Source organism: Pygoscelis adeliae, unplaced genomic scaffold (assembly GCF_000699105.1).
Source record: "Pygoscelis adeliae isolate BGI_AS28 unplaced genomic scaffold, ASM69910v1 Scaffold167, whole genome shotgun sequence".
Lineage (NCBI taxonomy): Eukaryota > Metazoa > Chordata > Aves > Sphenisciformes > Spheniscidae > Pygoscelis > Pygoscelis adeliae.
The window spans coordinates 1,270,913-1,288,524 of record NW_008825428.1 but is presented as its reverse complement, the minus strand read 5'-3'; the positions used below and the strand labels follow the sequence as shown (position 1 = coordinate 1,288,524).

Genomic DNA, 17,612 nt, shown 5'->3' with positions numbered 1-17,612 from the left:
CGAGAGCCGGGCGTGCTCGACGACGGGGAGGCGATGTTGATGCTGGATTGCAGTTCAGAGGTGAGGTTTGGGGAAGGTCGGCCTGTTGTTTCTGCCTTGCCGGGAGCCCAGCTGCGGAACTGCGTGAAGTGCAGTTTGCCTGGAGCTGCCGCTAGATAGGCTGGGGTACTGCCGCTCTCGATCAGCATTTCTGGTTAAGAGATTAAAAGCCGAAAAAGTCATGCTCGGATTGCTTTTTTTTTAAAAAGGGCGTTCTCAAGGAACGTAAAGGTCCGATGAGTTGCGAGGGGGATGTTTTCTGCTGCGATGCAGCGTTCTTAAGACTTGCCGTGGCTTAGACTGGCAGTAACGTTGTGCTTTTTTTCTTTTTTTTTGGTACCTTGTTTATTTTAGTCTGGTAGTTTCAGCAGTCTGTTTGAGGCGGGAACCGGTGTGAACGCACCTGCAGATGCCTTTGGCCAGTCTCCAGCTCACTTGGCCGCTTGTGCCGGCGAAGCTTTTTTCCTACTTTGGCAACTGCAGACAGGAGCAAATTTGAACCAACAGGTAAAAATACAGAAGTTTTGTTCTCCCACTTCTAATCTGGCATGTCAGTAAATCCAATTTATAGTATTTACATATTTTTTTAATCTAAGAGAGGTTTTATATACACAGTTATATTGCATGAGGTATCTGAGGTTGCTTACTTCAGAGTAACTTTATTCTAGCATGAACCAGAAATCCCGTCTATATTGCATCAGCGATTTCATTTGGTATGTATAATGCTATTTTCACACCTAGAGCGCTGCACGCAGATGTCAAAAGAACTTAATTCTTTTACACAAATGAGTATTCCTTTCTTCTCTGAAATTTTGCCCCTACTTCCAGTAAACATAAGGATTCTTCCTCTAGCTGCAAAGCTTAGTCTGCTTATACCTCTCAGCTGGTAGCAGCAAGTTGTTGGTCACAGCAGTCCCTGAATGGTGCTGAAAGATGCCGTTAATCGGTGTACAGAGCGCATTCTGTGTAAATGATCTTTTAGAAGGTAAAGGTTAAACGACGAGTATCGCATGGGACAGTATTTCTACTTTGCTGTGATGAATACACTAAACATTCAGTAGCAGTTACCGGGTACGCTTTACTGGCTGTATTCCTTTAATCTCTTTCTCAACTCACAACAGACTGGTATACAGAGTAACGCTCCGTAAACAGCCCTGTTGGAGAACAAGATAGCCTCATCCTATTCCCCTTCCTTCAAATGACTGCTATATATAAATTGTGTTTTTAGGATTGCCTTGGAGAAGCCCCGATTCATAAAGCAGCAAAAGTTGGGAGTTTGGAATGTCTTGCTCTCCTTGTTGCTGGCGATGCCAAAATTGAGTAAGTTGAGCTACATTTAGTCATTTCAGTAACAGTGTCAAAGGATACGTGTATTTTACACAGCGCTTTTTCTTGTTCAGAGTGTGCATGCTAAGACTGTAAATATAGCATGACTGTAGTCCTAAGAGCAGTATTAAAAACTGCCATAAACACCAAAGTAGCATAGACCATATGCTGTTTAGCTCCGTGTTAGACCTCTACAGTAACTGCTAAAAGAATATTCCGCATCGTAAGTTCTCCTTGTTAGTTTTCCATTCTGACTAATGCTGTGCTCACCTTCCTCTTGCCTTTCTGATACACTGACAGTCTGATGACAAATTTATTTTAAAATAATTATTCCTTGTTGCATTTAATACCAGCCCTCTGTATGAGTAGAGCCCCACACTATCCTTGACAAGCCTCCTTCTGTACTTATTTTTATACCTGTCTGAAATTACCACTTAATTAATCTTGATCAGTGCTCGCTCATAATATATGTTCCAATTTAATTGAATGGTTATTGTTAATTCTGTGTTTCAGCTTGTGCAACAACAGCGGACAGACAGCAGCAGACCTTGCACTGGCTTACGGCTTTCTGGAATGTGCCAAGTTCCTCACAACAATTCAGCACACTCAGACAATGAAACTGAGAGGACAGTCTGGGTACTCACTGAGTGACAAACGTGGCTTGCTGAGAGAGGATCCAGCTGCACAGAAACAAGAAAGTGAAACCAGCAGATCCATAAGCAGGAAGAGGAGAAGATCGGATGGTGTGTAATACTGTTGGTTTACTACAATTCAGAATACATATATATATTTTTTTTAATGCTCTTAGCATTTAAGTAAATAAATTTGGTGTTAGATACATAGCGGTTGGATTTAGAAGCCTGCTAGTAAGGATCAACTTGCACAAGCATTTAGGGTTATGGTCTTATCAAAAATGGATAGTGCATGGGGAATTCCACTGAAAAGGCTACTTTAACATGGGGAAAAAAAAAAAGAAATCATAGGTACTTTTACTGATGGAGTAACTACAGCCTTATTCTTGTTTGTCCATATGACAGATCTTGTCTCCTAGCTGACAAAAGCAACAGCTTGTAATCCCAAAATGAAATCAAGGGGAATCCGAAGTCTGAAGAAACGTGACTGGACTATGCATTGAGCAGCCAGATGTGTACGCGCTGGTACATTGTCTCCTTCTGAGAAGGAGAAAAGCTCGTTTATTTTTACTTCTTACAGAAGACTGGTGTGGTTTTTTTTTTTTTTTCTAGCATAGTTGTATTCATACAGCTATAAATAAATGAGCATATTAACAATTCTCTTACATTTTTTTCTGTGTAAATATGAGAACAAAGTTCATAAAATTCAGTACATATAGCCATTTTTCTCCCACTCCTCTTCTAAAATGCTGTTATCAACAGTACCAGCAGCAAACAATGCCTCTGAACAGATTCATAGTGCACAAGACAGCTGGCTATATGGACCCTGAAAGGTAGAGGACAGTTCATCTTTTTGGCAAGAAAGAATTCCATAAAATAAAAGGAATTGGGCATTTAATCTGTGAAGATTTTAGCATAACAAGAAGTGCTATATAAACATACAGTTATCCTAGCCAAAAGAAGAGAAATATTAGTTATCTAATAAATGTATTTGTAAGAAATATAGTTCACAGAAGACAACTTATTTTTAGAGGTTTCATTTAAAAAAAAAATCTTAATTTAAATTACTCGAGCAACATTTCTATTTCAACTGGGTTTTGACTGACTTAAAGCATTATTCTGATAAATAACAAGACAGTTGTATCTAGATCCGCTAGTATTCTGGCTTAGCATGTTCCAGCGTAAGAGTGGTATTTAAATAATCTTTGGTCGCTGAGGTAGGCACAGATTATAATAGGCATCCTTGCTCCAAAACTCCGGGCCCTTCCATCCACACCAGCCCTGTCCAAGAAAAAGCAAGACAGCGTTTACATCTACTACGAATTCTGTTTTTCCTATCTACTACTATTGGATCTATTTTATTTTACTAATTTTAATCTAAGCTGTATGAATTCTTTTCAAATATCTGTAGAATGCAATGACACACAATTTTCAGAAAGTTCTCTACATGCCTGGAAACACACTAACGGAAAACACTTCACTGAGTCTCTCTCCCCCGCCTCCTTAGTTCCTAAAAAGTAGCATCTTCCCCCCCGCCCCTTCCCACTACCTTCTGCTGCTACAGAGACCAACATTCTGAAACTATCATTCTCACCGCTTCCATTTCTCATCTTGAATCCTTGCCTTCTTTGGTAATAGTCGATATTTCAGAGCCAAACAGAGCTCTCAATATCAGAAGGTGTGCTGTCAATCACAATTTAGCAGAAAAACAGTCTAACAAAGCTCTTAAATTTGCAGAGTACCGCATAATGATATGAGGTGTGTTTGAAGAACAGAACTACAAACTTACAGTCCACCTCAGTTCCTCCCCTCCCCTGCCACTTCTGATGAGGAAAGGGGGTTCTGCATGTGTTCTATCCTCCTGGACCATTCCTGAACACCTTGTAGCTGTAACAGCCCTTGGTTCTACGTGTTTGTTGGAAATGGTTTCTTTATTCATTTTCAGCTTGGTCATTATGGGGAGAGCAAAACGTTTCTTCAACAGCTTTTCTAGTTGGGCCCAACCCAGGGGTATTAAATACAGATATGAAATAAAAGTTGCTACTTGCAACTTAATACAAAGAACAGAAAAGAAGTTGATTATTTAACACCTGTAGGATGATTTAGCCGCTTCACAGATTAAGTTTCTGACACTATGTTTACTGTTTTGTAACGTGCCATGTCATTCCTTTTAGTAGCTTTAAATACGGAAATAACATTACATACCCTTTGGTTCTTTAGTGTTTTCCCAGATTTTCCAAAACAGCTCAGTACCCGCCCTTTAAACTTAGTTCAAGGCCTGATTTGAGAATGCCTAGTGTTGGATTTATTTAAAAGTTTTTTAAGTTTTAAATAAATGGTTATCTTTTCTGCTTCAGTAACATCATTTTACAGGCTGAACAGATTTATCTATTCCATTCAAAATACCACACGCATTTATTGTACGTACTACTGGGTAAAAGGGGAGATGGTTTAATTCAGAGACAGTAAAGAACATTTCTTTGTACTTTAATAACTTTACGTAGTTGCTGACCCAATAGATGTTATCTTCTCCAAAGACACTGTTTCAGAAACTAACAATAAGTAGCGTATATGCAGGATAACCGGGTTCAGGACTTCCTCCATAAGGAACGGAGAAGCCATGGAATGGCCAATTTGTATTTGGCTGTACTTTATTTGTTTAATGCCAAAATATATGTATATACATACAGAAGTGTGTGTGTATACATACGTGTGCATATGCATCAAGCCTCACCTTTTCCAAAATAACATGCAGATCTTCTCCTCCAGTGTAATGTGGGTCTAGAATCAAATATTTTATGTGCCCTGTAATCTCATTCCAAGCCACTCCCAATATCGTGTGAGCCAAAACACCTCCACCTAAAATAGGAGGAACACAGATTGCTAAAAATTTTTCACAGAGATTGGCTAAATGTGCAAGCCTAAAATAAAAGTACATCAACACTTTCTATTAACAAATTAGCTTGGTTATCAAAATGATTCTAAAGCTGTCCTACATAAGATTCTTCATATTATTAAACGACATATCTTTACTACAGCTAGGGAAGGTTCCTTATTTTTACTTTACTTACTACCACTAGAGAATTTACTTTCCAAATTTCTTCCATATCAGCGAGGCGGGTTAAATCCTCAGCACTTCCACCAGATGAAGTCAAGAACACTTCAAACATCTGTTTTGCTCACTTTTTCTTTAAAGAAACTTGACTGTAGAAAAGGAATCTGGAAAACTTGCCGGTTGTAAAAGGACTAAAATTAGAACAGAAATCAATTTCTGGATAAGGGTTATCTGCTGTTTTCTACTAAGTTCCATCAATGGATATTAGGGGCAGAGTAGTAATTTCTGACTCCCCTTTCTCTAGCCTGAAACAGGGAAAGGGGATATTTTGATGAGCTGGCCACAGGCTGACTCTTGCACGTTTCTTTCAGATAGCATGAGGAGTTTATGTCCTTGGGATACTGCAGTAATAACCCCACGCAACAGTCAGGAATTGCAAAATTCCCCAAAAAACTCCAGCAAAAAAAACCCCAAAACAAACCCAAAACCCATGTCAAAAAGCCAACCTCTGCCCCCCCAACAACAACAACATTAAACGAATCCACAAGAGAGCATTACAGGGAAGGATAAGCTACAGACTGAAAGACTTTTCAATACAGGATCCTAAATTCTTGAAATTCGGACAAACAGGCTGCTGAAAGGACAAGCATATTTTGTATCAAAATCTGGACTTTGGCACCTCTAATTTGAGAGATTAACACTATCTTTATGGAGTGCCAAATATGGATTGCAAAAATTGCTAAAATTAAGATTTTATTAAAGCAGCAAATGATATTTTCTATATTCTTCATTTTCTAAACGACAGCTCTCTTGGAAACAGCTCAATTAAAGTTACGGCGCTCTTACGAATGGCATTTCTTATGTTACCAACATTTCAGATTATTAAAACTAGTCTTAAAAAGAATTTGGATAATACCCGTCTCTTCAAAGCCAGATAAACACCACTCTTCTGCAATGGGAAGTTTTAGGGAACTGTATGTATGAACCCCTGCTCCTCTAGAGTCAGCTCTCAAGTTCTGACTTTAACAGCAGTTTTTAAGAACACCATTAGGATTGACTTTAGGTTTAATGCTGAGCTTGGGAGAAATACAGTTTAGTTTGGCTGGTATCTTTTCACTCAGTATTGTTTTCCAGGCTCCCTTGGGAAAAGCATGATTTTTAATTCATCTAGAGTTTTGATTAACTCTTGCACAGTAAACTGAATGAGTTCTAACTGAAACAAAAGTTAGCATAGGGAAGCCACGCACTTTCATTGGCATTCTTCGATACTCGAGCACTTACCAATCATAACTGGAGTTCCTTCAGTCTTGAAATGATTAGCAAGCTCTCTTCCCTGCAACGCTAGTTCAGAACCCTGGCTAGGTAAGAAAAACAACAAATTTGTCATCCTCACTACGCTTAATTCTCTAACCATCCATTATACTTGTTAACTGCATGGGTAACCGATTAGAAAGCGGCTTAGAGTTTTTCTGTGTAAACATCCTGGGACAATCTGAAAAAAAAAGTGTTTTTAATGCAACTTACAGATTCTTGTTGGACCAATGGGTCTGCTGTAAGCCCAGTTGCCACTGGAGCACCTGGAGTCACCCAGCTTCTACAAAGCGTCTGCTGCTTGTCTCCCACAGTGGGGACAGCTGGTAAACCCCAATGGCTCTCTCCAAGTGGCTGAAAACCAGACTGGCTACATCTGTCAGCAAGGGGGGGGGGGTCTGAAGTAACAGAACTTCATCAGAAACACAACAAAAATAAGGTGTTGATAAAGGTGTTTATAAAGACGTCTCTTAAGATAGGTTTCCACTGTAATTGCACAAGCAATTGCAGTACTCATACCCAAGCTGGCTTTAAAAAAATCAAGCCTCAAGTAAGATTAGTAATCTGTTCAAAGCAACACCGAACTTGGCTTTGTTATAATCTCCCTGCTTCCCTTTTCAACTACGGGGACCAGCCACAGACAAAAGTAGTCTATATGGAAGAGAAAGGCACACACACAATACACGCACATACTCCAGAATTCGGACCTGAAGACATATGTCTGACGGAGACTCATATTCCCCTTAGAAGACTGACAGTACTCCCAAAAGCGGTGACAGAAGCTAGGCAAGGAAATTAATACAGATACTAAAGATATCTTGTCTTTTTATTTCTTCGTATAGTGGTTAACCTTTTGAAAAGCCAGAGGAAAGCCTGCGTGCCTGCTTCTCAAGTTCCTGGAGAGATGGATTAAATGCAGACAGAATACAAAACTGGAACTCTGGGAAATGGTGCATTTAAAATAATGGCTTCAGTACCAGTGTTGCTGGTGCAGCTGTGAAGTCTTATTTCCATAAAGAGTTAGAGGTGCTAGCTGCAAATAAGCCCAAGACAAAAATGCTATCCACTGCCAGTGACCAGCTGAAAAAGATGCACGACACCACTTCTTCTCAGTACGGTAGTGATGTTGGCTTTTCATAATCCTGAAAAACATTGGTGCTCCCTTGTAGCAGCACTATGAGCAATTCTACCCAGTTCACAAAGGAATCTATTCTATATTCTTATGTGCAGGAATAAAAACCTTCATACTGGCAGGGCCTGTCACAGCTGCTACAAATAGCAGGTGGATCATCTGCAAATATAAGCTCTGGAACAAAAGAGATTAAAATTGACTGTATAAAGCTTTACGAAATATTGAAGAACTGAACTATCTTCCTACCGTTAAGAATCACCATCACATGGTCTACAGTAGAATTTATTCTAAATAAACATAACTCGTGAGTACTATTTTGTTTGACTAGAATTTTCCTAATAGTACTTTCAAGTTAGTATATATTCCTTATTTCATGATTGTATTTATGACAAAATGTTCAGGGATTTCTTAGTCTGCTTAGTGCTGCCTAAATGATAAAAAAACCAGTAATTTTACTTCTGATAAATGCTGAACGTTATTCTTTTTCTCCCAAATGTACTTGTAGGGTTCTTTATTGTGTATGAGAGCATCAGATTGTCAGAATGGAAACAAATCCCTTGTTTTATCTGCCGCACAAACCCAGAAAAGAGAACACTATTTCCAGGCTGCTCAGCAATTTGCCTCAATCCTGAACTGATGGGTTAGCTCGGTGGACGAAGTAATAATTTACTGTCAGTGCGCATTCAGTTCATTATGACTGCCAGACTGTGTGCCCGCTTCAAAAATTATGTTTGTGGTGCAAAGGAGCAGGCTGAATTCCACACCCGTTTGCATATCATTAAGCAATTTATAGCAACTGCAAACTGGAACCCCAAGCCCACAAGAAATTTAGCAACACCTTAATTTGTAAGCACTGAGCACAACCGAAGGCAGGAATACAGGGTTCATGAACAAGGAACCCTTAAAATATTTATTCTCTCTTTTATTATCCCATGTATTGTAAGGGTAATTTGCATTTTAAGGCAGTCTTTTTAATAATTACTGAGCTATTAAACAGGTATTGATTCTTACCTGACAAATAATATTTTTGATGTTACTCCAAAAAGCTGATTTAAAACAAGCTGTACCTCAATTGAGCCAATCCATTGCCGCGACCCGACAAATGCCGCAGGCTTGTCTCCAGCATCGACCAGTGCCTTTGCAACGTCATGATGAAGAAGAAAAACAAACGTCAACAACATACAGTTCATAGGCAATTCAACAGTTCATAGGCAATTCCACCACTTTTTGCGAACAAAGTTGGTTTTTATATATATATGGGAACGTGTTTTGAACCTAGCTGGTCAAAAGCAGACAGACGGATGGTGAATTCATTCACTGTGGTTCTGTTTTGGAAATGTGACCTGAACGCTACTACAGAACAGTGCCTGTAAGCACAGAATATAACCCCAGCTCCGCAGGCAGACTCCAAGCCGGGACACTGAGCACCGAGCTGTCTAATAACGGAGTGCATAATTTGTACTGCAGAAACCACATCACAGACTGAAGCACCTGGATTCCCATTCAAAGCGTCTCAGAAAAGGATCCATAAAATAGTGCCCTGAGGAAGAGGCCACCGAAAATTGTGGTTTATTTCAAACTATTCTCCATTCTGAGGCTTATATGTTACATGCAGCACTTATGAGGAGCCTTTTCCACCCAGGATACAAAGCCCACAAAATCTCCTGAAGGCTACTGCCCTCTTCTAGATGTCTAAAAATACTACAGGAGTGCTTGGACTTCAGTTGCTTTTAGGTTTAGGTGTGGACCGAGAAATGTTCAGGAAATGCAGTTTTAACTTCAGTGCTCACATCCCTGTTAAGTATGATGAAAGTTGTTTTATGGACTAAATCAAACTTTGCTAAAAACATTCAATAGATAAATGTAAACGCAAAGAACTATTTTTAGAACACTGAAGATAATTGCAGTATTTCTTGCTAGGCATACAACATTAGCTACCCAAGCCTACAGTTTTTCTTCAGTGCGTTAACAGAAACGAACATATTCAGGTATACATTCGAATTCACAACAGAAAACAAAGTGAAGGAGAGTTCAAAAAACTGGAAAAGCCCACTACTCTCAAAGGCCAAGTCGCAAAAGAAAGCACTAAATCAATGCATAGCATCTGGGGACTAATCCAGCTGTCACTGAAGACAAAAGTCAGTTTTAAAACTGATTTTAAATATGACACATTGGCTTCTTTGTTTTCTTTCATTTGGCAAAACCAGTGAAAATGTCATAATCTGAGCTTCTAATAGAACATTAATCCAAGGAAATACTTAGAAGACTATTTTAATGAGTCTTATTTGTACAGATAATGTCACCAAACACTGATAAACATTTGGAGACAGATCTCCTCTAATAAAACTTGTTAAAAATAGTAATTCAGAACTACTATAGTTCAATTTAAGAGATAAATTAAAAATATCACACAAATCTGAAGTCTAAAATACATGAATTTGGTATTTTAAAAATAATCTATACAAACTTTTCTAGACAAATATGCATAAAATCATTAATCTGCCTAAATGTTCTGTACCTGTTGAATTTCCTTGTGTGTTGGTATAGGCGTATCAATGTAACCTTGGTGCTTGAACCAAGAACAGATTGTCTGCAAAGACCGATAGGCGCAGCCCCAACCACTGTCATCAAACCGATCCTGCATATAGTGGTGATAACTGTATACACCATGTACTAAGTAAACCTGCACAGAAAGACATAATACAAATGAATCTGATCACACTTGCACCAATTTTCAGAGAAGTCATATGACGACTTGTCACTGGCACTGTAAAAGCTTTCAGCTGGGGATTGCAGATCTTTGGAAGAACTGAAGGGTGTTATTCACACATGATTATTCCTCCTTTTTTTGACTCCTAAACATCTCCATTCACAGTTTTAGTTTCTTGCTGGGTTCTGAGAAGCTTCCAAAACACATGCTAAAAATGGGTACATCCTTTTCCAAGAAAATGCAATTTATTTGGGACAAATATAGCTAAAGCAATGCCATTTTGGGCAGAGAAGCCCTTTTGCTTAAAAGGCCAAGTCAGTTACTTCACTTTCTCGTGTATACAATATTGACTATCTAAATTACTTCTTTTAACAGCAAGTCTCAAGTAAAATTAAAAGTATTCTTACAAATGTTTCAGTTTAAACTTACCGTACCAGACTCCGTACCAGGTGAATTAAGATGTAAATGTGGATTTCTGAGATACCCATCTTTATATGGTTCATCTGGAAAATGATAAGCATTCGCTCTCTTGAAATATGGTCTGTCACAAGGCAGATTGAATAACCCATGCAATTCCTACATGCAAGTTAGAATAAAAATAAAGAGCAAAATTCAAATTTTGAATTAAAAGAAACATCACATTGTAAGTAACAAAGACACAAACAATTTTAAGAGCATAGTTTAGCAAATTAATATTAAAATCTGCTTAATTAAATATTCAGCATGTATGTTTACTACTAGATCTCACCTCTCAAAGGAAGCTCATGGAGGCTTACCTCCTATCTAAAGGGCCTACTATTTTATGGAGTCCTGTTACATAGCACCTGCCCCTGGAGCCCCACTGAGGATATCACGAGTGACAGGTGTCTTACGGAAGTATGACAAAATACACCATAACAGAAAAGGATTACAGTTTTATCTATGTAGTAGTATAGATACACGCACTCTGAATTATAGTCTTAACTGATACTGAAGACAAATACCACGTACTGAGACAAAGTAAAGATACTGAACTTATGGTTTAAGCAGATTCAGTCTATTTTTAAATCTCAGCACTAAGCACTGTTTACAACACAGCAGCCACATTTAAAGACAATATATATCTTTATTTCACAGAGCTTAAGAGTGAAAGGAATGAGGAGATCATCTAGGATAACGTGTGTAACACAGGTAATACATTTCATGCAGATGACCCAACACTGAACCCCACTACATTAACTACAGTAACGCTTCGCAATCAGCAGATAAAAGTGAACAGAAGACAGAGCAGGAAAGACTTAATGTGCCATAAATGCCCGAGGCCTCTGCAAATGCAAGGAATAGACGAGTCTTTATATACCTAGCAACGCTTCACACGGAAGAAGAAAATGAAAAATCCCCATGGCTTCTACATCTCTAAGGCAGCAGCAGAGTCTTTCCCCACACTCAGTATGTGTAACTGTGTGACCTGAACTGGTATCCGCCAGGTACACATCTCAGTCTGAAAGGACTGCCACATCAGAACGTTTTTCCACCTCATCCACATTACTTTTTCTAGATGTGCCAACCCAGAAGGTAAAAACAAACACACACAAGCTAGCTTAAGGCTGGTCAGCTGTGAGCCACAAAAAGCAGCTCCCCCAAACAAACAAACAAAAAACCCAACAACACACAACCCCAAGAAAGAAACCAAAACCAAAAAATCCCCAACCCTAACACTTTCAGGACACGTGTTGAAGCCTGAAAGTAGTAAACACACTACAAGTAATCTGGTATTCTACCATGCAAGTGGAGAAAAGTCAAAGAATCCAGTACCAGAAGTATAATTTAGATAAAACCTATCTAAAACAAATCCTATGTAGTTTTAAAGTTTCTATTGTTCCCTTACAAAAATGAGATCTGACATTTTATAAAATAACTTCTCATAAATCAGGCTTCCACATTCAGTATACTGCTTCAGTTATAATAAAAATAAATTAAAAAAATAGCAGTATCTGTTGGTATTTATACTACGTTGGCTAAACGAAAAGCTTTGCCGCTGCTTCAGTTACAATAATATTAAAAAAACCAAACCCAGTTTCTGTTAGTATTTACTGGCTTTACCTTTCTGTAACTTTCCAGTTGATCATCCGAAATACCTGTAGGATACGAGATTGTTACAAGGTGATCTTTTCCTGGTAACATGAAATGAAATTGTTCTGGTACCACAATTGATGTTCCCTTCATATATTTCATGATACATCTTTCCATGTCAGTTAATTGCCTGTGAATTGCTTTCACTAGGAGATTTTGTACCCTGCAAAGTATAAGGGAGAATATTCAAGAAGTAGAACAGTGATGGCGGATCATTTTCTCTCATAGCTCTGATAGTTATACATTACTTGCATGCATATTTGCACCTGGTCTGATGAACTTATTACTTCCATGCTTCCACTCCCACAAAGACAGAACCTCACCGTGCTTTACTCAAAGCGTGCCTGCACACAGAAAATACTCCCTAGTGATCCACCCCTCCAAAGTGCAGGTACCCTGGTCTCGTATCAGAAACACAACCAGAAACACAAGCGTTTGCCAAAATAAAAGTTACATGTATGACTAGATGGGGTTTTTTTGCATTTTATCCACCCCACCCCATTTAACATCCTTCAGAGTCAAATCATATGTAAAGAGTGCAAGGAAAAAATACAGAGGAAGACTCTAATGTTTTCCACCTTCACCTACCCAGCTGCAGCCCCTAACGTAGTACTGAGATTACAAAGACTCATCAAATGCACTCCAACTCTCACTCTTTTATACACACTCACGCACTTACAAGAATCTTTAGAACTTTTTCCTGACTTTCTCAATTCCTTGCTAAGCAACGGTTACGAGTTCTCAAATCTATCAGACATTGATAAACTGAATTTTTTGTAGATAGCAAAAAGACTGTGTCTCAAGACAACTAAAGCTAACAACTGTCTATAGGAGCTTTAATTATTTATACAGTTAAAATTCCGGTACAAAAATACTATATGCTACTTCATTAAACTGATTAATGATATGATAGCTTTACTTCATTATTTCAAGACAAAGCAGAAATGAAGCTGAAAAAGTACAAGTTCAGGATAACACTTACTTTCCCCATGTTTCTTCTGGAGAAACAGACACAACAATATCAACTGGTAACGTCATATTAATGTAGTGGTGTTCCTTATTTTCCCTTTCAATGACTGGAGCCAAAGCAGCTAATGAAGATGTCATTTCCAACATGAGGTCTATATTGACTATCTGCTGCTGCAGAGAATAAAAGACACCAATAGTACCTCTCCAACAACACATGCACCAAGAAGGTAAAAGTAAGATTGTAGATATTTGGTATCAAACTCAGTAATGAAATAACTGGGTTTAAAAAAAAAGACTAGTAACGTTTAAGGCAAACTTCTACGTGCCGATCTACTGTAGATGGATCTCTGCATTCACGCTGAGTCTCAATGACTTTAAAAGGATTCTTTTAAGTCATGTCAATGTCTATTTGTGTACAGAAAAGCCTACGGAGGGCAGGTCTAAAAATGTTTAAATGATAGGTTGTCTGATATAATTTATTAGTGTGGTGAGACACTTACCGTATCTTGTAACTTTTTATCCTTTTTTTTGCCAAGCTTTCGTTTGGTCTCATCATCTTGATCAAATCTGAAGTATCAACAGAAAGAGGAATTTCTATGATATGAAATTAATCTATTTAAAAAAATTATATATTTTTAAATATACTCACTGTATGAATCGTCTTATCTCCTTACAAGCAGAATCATCAGTCAGCTCTGGAACAGTGTTCATACCATTGTTAGGCCACACATAGACTGAACTGTGGCAAATTCTTAATACAAGAACATCTGAGGACAGTTTGTTTGCAAGATCACTGAAAACATATCCTAATGCCTTTTTTGTTGATGCCTCTGAAACACAATAAGGATACAATTAGCCTAGAAAATTCCCTCACTTTTGTTATAGCTGCTGGGCATACATTTTAAAAAAAAAGGATATGTTTTGACTTGGAGTAAAAGCATAAGTGCTGTTATGATCAGAAAAATGGCTATGTAAACAAGAACTGAGATAAGATTTCACTTAGCAGGTCTGTCTCAAACATTCACACTCATACCTGCCTGAACAGAAGTGTACTGTTTCTCTCAGATGCTGTCAAATATGAAGAGCTGAATGAATTACAGAAGAATAACCTACACCGTAGTCGATTCTCACATCAATAACTCTTAACCAAGCCTACAGTTACAAACTTCTACACATGGTTATATTTAGTCTTTGGAGTAAATACTGGAAAGATTCCGAGTCACGTGTTTCTGACTTCATATCATTATCCAGAAATACAAACCAAAAACATAACTAAATTTTTGGAAAAGCAGGGCCTACACTCCAGCTGCAGACCAAATTTTGGCCAATGCACACCTGTAACTGTAAGCCACACCCTGGTCAGCCTGTACCTTTATTACTGGTATAGAAGTCTGTCTTTCAGAGCTTGACTTGACTTTTTAAGTTTCACCCACTCCTTACAACCTGAACCAATACTGGATATGACGGAGCAACTTTTGCACATTACCAGCATTGTTTTCCTTGCTGAGGAGATTACTTAGAATGCAACAAGCTATACAAAGCCTAACAAGCTATCAAAGACTATGCTGAATTGTACTTTAACGCATTAACTTAGATTTGGCCACTATTAGTTGACTTTTGCACTAGAAGTCCATAAAAACTGCAGTATTAGAAAAATCGAACAAACCCCAACATATTTAGCTAAATCTCCTCCAAAAGAAAAACCTCACTGCCTTCAAAGGAGTGGTGCGCCATATTCACATACTATTTCTCTGGAGAATATTATGCTGCACTTGGACAATCTCAGTATAACTCTGCTCCGCTGTGGTTAAAATTCACTACACTGTAAACCAAGTCAAATAAATAGCCTTCCTCCAAGGATGCAATTCACAAAAAGTCGCTATGCATTAGGCCAACCTATTCAATACTTCTATTCCACATCATGAACTGAAATGAGCCAAAGTTCCTTTTCAAGGCTCACTAGCACTGATTTCAGAGTTTCTAGTAAAGACACATCCTTTTAAAATGCAGAATGAGCTACAGCTGAGCTAAAGACACCCTCCTTCCACAATCCACCCTGTGATAGCTCAATGGCCACTGAGAGCCTTGAGTAGACTTTCTGAAGTGAATTTCACCTTACTGTAAGAACGCAGGACTAGAGGAGCCTCTCAACGCCATATGGTCTAGTCCCTTGTTATCACATGGAATTGCAGTAGCCAATCCCACCTAAATTCAATAGAGCAACTAGTTAGCTTGTTCATCTCCTCTATTGCTCTAGAAAGCTCAGGCCACAATCTCAAAACTGTATTATTAATATAATCCTGTTATAGCCAATTTCATTGTCATTAAGTTATTCTCTGTTTGCCTAGAATTTCAGGGTCAACTTTGGGATCAAACTGAAAAGTGATCCCAATACCATATCCATAAGCAGGAAAAATATGTAAATAAAATGACCTAAAAATGGCAATTTAAACTTTACTTCAAATTAAAATAAAAAATATACAGTGGAAAAAGACTGTCAGAAAATTAATGGAGATAGAGAATAACATTTTTTTGACATAATCTTTAGGGGTTTGGGAAGAAGCACTTAACATGTGGTAAAATGCCATGAAAATAAACATCATAGCTATTTAATTAACATTTATATAAATAACCTTTTATTAAGAAATCTATTATAGTGTTACTAGACACACCATCAGTAGTTGCTAGCTGAAATGCAAGATCCAAGCCTCCTCTTATTCTAAAGAGTATGTCCATAGCTTCTAGAATTACCTAGGGAGAAAAAAGAAGCAATGAAAATGAACAGTTGTTTCAACATGCTTTCTCTCAAGTTACAATTGACTGTTATTATGCCACAGTGTGGGAGCACACCGGTAATTACTGCAGCTGCTCAGGGTACAAGAGGCCAGTGAATAAACAGGAAACTGAGCAGCACACAGCACATAGTTGTCGCAGCCAGTACCGCAATTACATGGGTGCTGCTACAAACAGTCCTTAAAGCACATTTCCTACCTAAACATGGAAGTCTTAATTCTACACTTTTACCATTTAGAAATATTTTGGGTAAAATGTCATTGTTTCTCATTGTTTCAATCCAAACATCATGTTTCCCATCTTATGAGTCTTCTTCCAGTTCAAGTAAACCAAGAACTGCTCTGAGTGTTAGAGCAGAAAGGTAGTTAAGCACATCTGTAAGTGTCCGTTCACCTTGGTTAGGAAATCACAGCTTCAGGGGGGAAAAAAAAAAACCAACACGGGACACACACAACCTCCAGAACCCAGGCTGAGTTTCACTTTTGACAGAGGAGCTGCTTATGCCAGCACAGAGACCACCCAGTTGTTTCTTTCCCCTTCCGAAGTCCCTGCTCTGTGTCCCCACAACTGCTCGTTGCAGACGTTTTAACATGAACTTCATCGGAGAACTCATCCAGATGGAAAACCACCCTTTTATTGAGAGAAGGCTTTTTCAGCCAGATCAATTCCCAGGCAAGTTCAACATAACCACTACAAAAACAGTTGTGCCAGTAGAGAGAGGAACAAAAGGAAACAGTGCAGAAGAGTGCAGGTATTGCTCAATCCAACAGTCCACAAAAAGAAATGCTTCACAGCCTTAAGTACTCTAAAAAAACCACCAAACACCTGTAAGAATAACTACACCAAGACCCTTTGGAAAGACTCATCACATAACTGTTTGCTTACAAAGTATGGGAAACTTCCAGCTGCAATGCTATCGTTATTAATTAAATAAAAGAATTGAAACATAGGACTAATTTTCTTTCCATTAAAAGTATTCTAAGCAGAGATATATAAAAAGATATGCATGCCTGAAAATATAAGCATCTACACTTTTAGTGGGCAAAGGATTTTCAGGTTTCCGTGATTCTGGAGTGCCAAAGTTTACTCCAATAAACAAAAAAGGCAAGATTGCAGTGTCTAATATCTTGGTTTTTGAAGCATAACCCCGAACTATTTTAGATAACACAGTTATCTACATTAAAAAGGTCTTGGACTGTGGGATCCACAAGTGCCAGCATGTGAAAAAAAGTTTGCCTGGGTTGATGCGAAAGATGTTTTTTATTTGAATTATTACAGCGCAAGAATAAGGTTTACGAATGAAAAGCAGAGCTCTGCGAAAGGAGTAAGAGGGGATTTAGCCTTTTGACAGCGGCTCATCGTCGATGATGATGGTTTCCGACAAACCCCTGACAGAAGCCACGCAGGCTGAGACCCCCACGGTCCCCAGGGGCGACAGGGAAAGGCTGCTGCGAGGGGCGGATGAAGGGGGCAGCTCGGGAGGCGCCACTGCCCCGCCTGACACAACCTGGGCCCTGCAGAAGAAAGGGCCTG

The 17,612-nt window shown here is 38.6% G+C and overlaps 2 protein-coding genes across 4 annotated transcripts; one reads left to right on the top strand and one right to left on the bottom strand.

The window, feature by feature from the left end:
• Positions 1–8: 8 nt before the first annotated feature.
• On the top strand, positions 9–2,648 carry ANKRD37 (ankyrin repeat domain 37). Its single transcript, XM_009330669.1, has 5 exons — positions 9–60; positions 394–546; positions 1,268–1,359; positions 1,879–2,108; positions 2,403–2,648. The coding sequence occupies exons 1-5, from the start codon at positions 34–36 to the stop codon at positions 2,414–2,416; spliced, it is 516 nt and encodes a 171-aa protein (XP_009328944.1). The 5' UTR covers positions 9–33; the 3' UTR covers positions 2,417–2,648.
• A 227-nt stretch (positions 2,649–2,875) lies between these two features.
• UFSP2 (UFM1-specific peptidase 2) lies at positions 2,876–17,312 on the bottom strand. 3 transcript variants are annotated; one of them, XM_009330666.1, is made up of 12 exons: positions 17,258–17,312; positions 15,959–16,037; positions 13,936–14,116; positions 13,787–13,853; positions 13,300–13,457; positions 12,288–12,480; positions 10,635–10,781; positions 10,014–10,178; positions 8,507–8,631; positions 6,334–6,410; positions 4,732–4,856; positions 2,876–3,278 (listed from the first exon to the last, which is right to left on the bottom strand). In XM_009330666.1, exons 1-12 carry the CDS (start codon positions 17,297–17,299, stop codon positions 3,192–3,194), a joined length of 1,446 nt encoding a protein of 481 aa, XP_009328941.1. In that variant the 5' UTR covers positions 17,300–17,312; the 3' UTR covers positions 2,876–3,191. The 3 variants fall into 3 exon arrangements, with proteins under 3 accessions (XP_009328941.1, XP_009328942.1, XP_009328943.1); XM_009330667.1 differs by having other exon boundaries at positions 13,300–13,454; XM_009330668.1 differs by lacking the exon at positions 17,258–17,312 and adding an exon at positions 16,768–16,867.
• Between the last annotated feature and the right edge of the window lie 300 nt (positions 17,313–17,612).

Bases quoted from the DNA above. Each gene is read 5' to 3' on its own strand.
- ANKRD37 (XM_009330669.1), top strand. From the start codon at position 34: ATGTTGATGCTGGATTGCAGTTCAGAG. The intron at 61-393 runs GTGAGGTTTGGG...TGTTTATTTTAG, and splicing joins TGCTGGATTGCAGTTCAGAG to TCTGGTAGTTTCAGCAGTCT. The intron at 547-1,267 runs GTAAAAATACAG...TTGTGTTTTTAG, and splicing joins GAGCAAATTTGAACCAACAG to GATTGCCTTGGAGAAGCCCC.
- UFSP2 (XM_009330666.1), bottom strand. From the start codon at position 17,299: ATGCTGGCACTTGTGGATCCCACAGTCCAAGACCTTTTTAAT. The intron at 12,481-13,299 runs GTAAGTGTTATC...TATACTTTGCAG, and splicing joins CCAGAAGAAACATGGGGAAA to GGTACAAAATCTCCTAGTGA. The intron at 10,179-10,634 runs GTAAGTTTAAAC...CTTTCTGTGCAG, and splicing joins CTGGTACGGAGTCTGGTACG to GTTTACTTAGTACATGGTGT.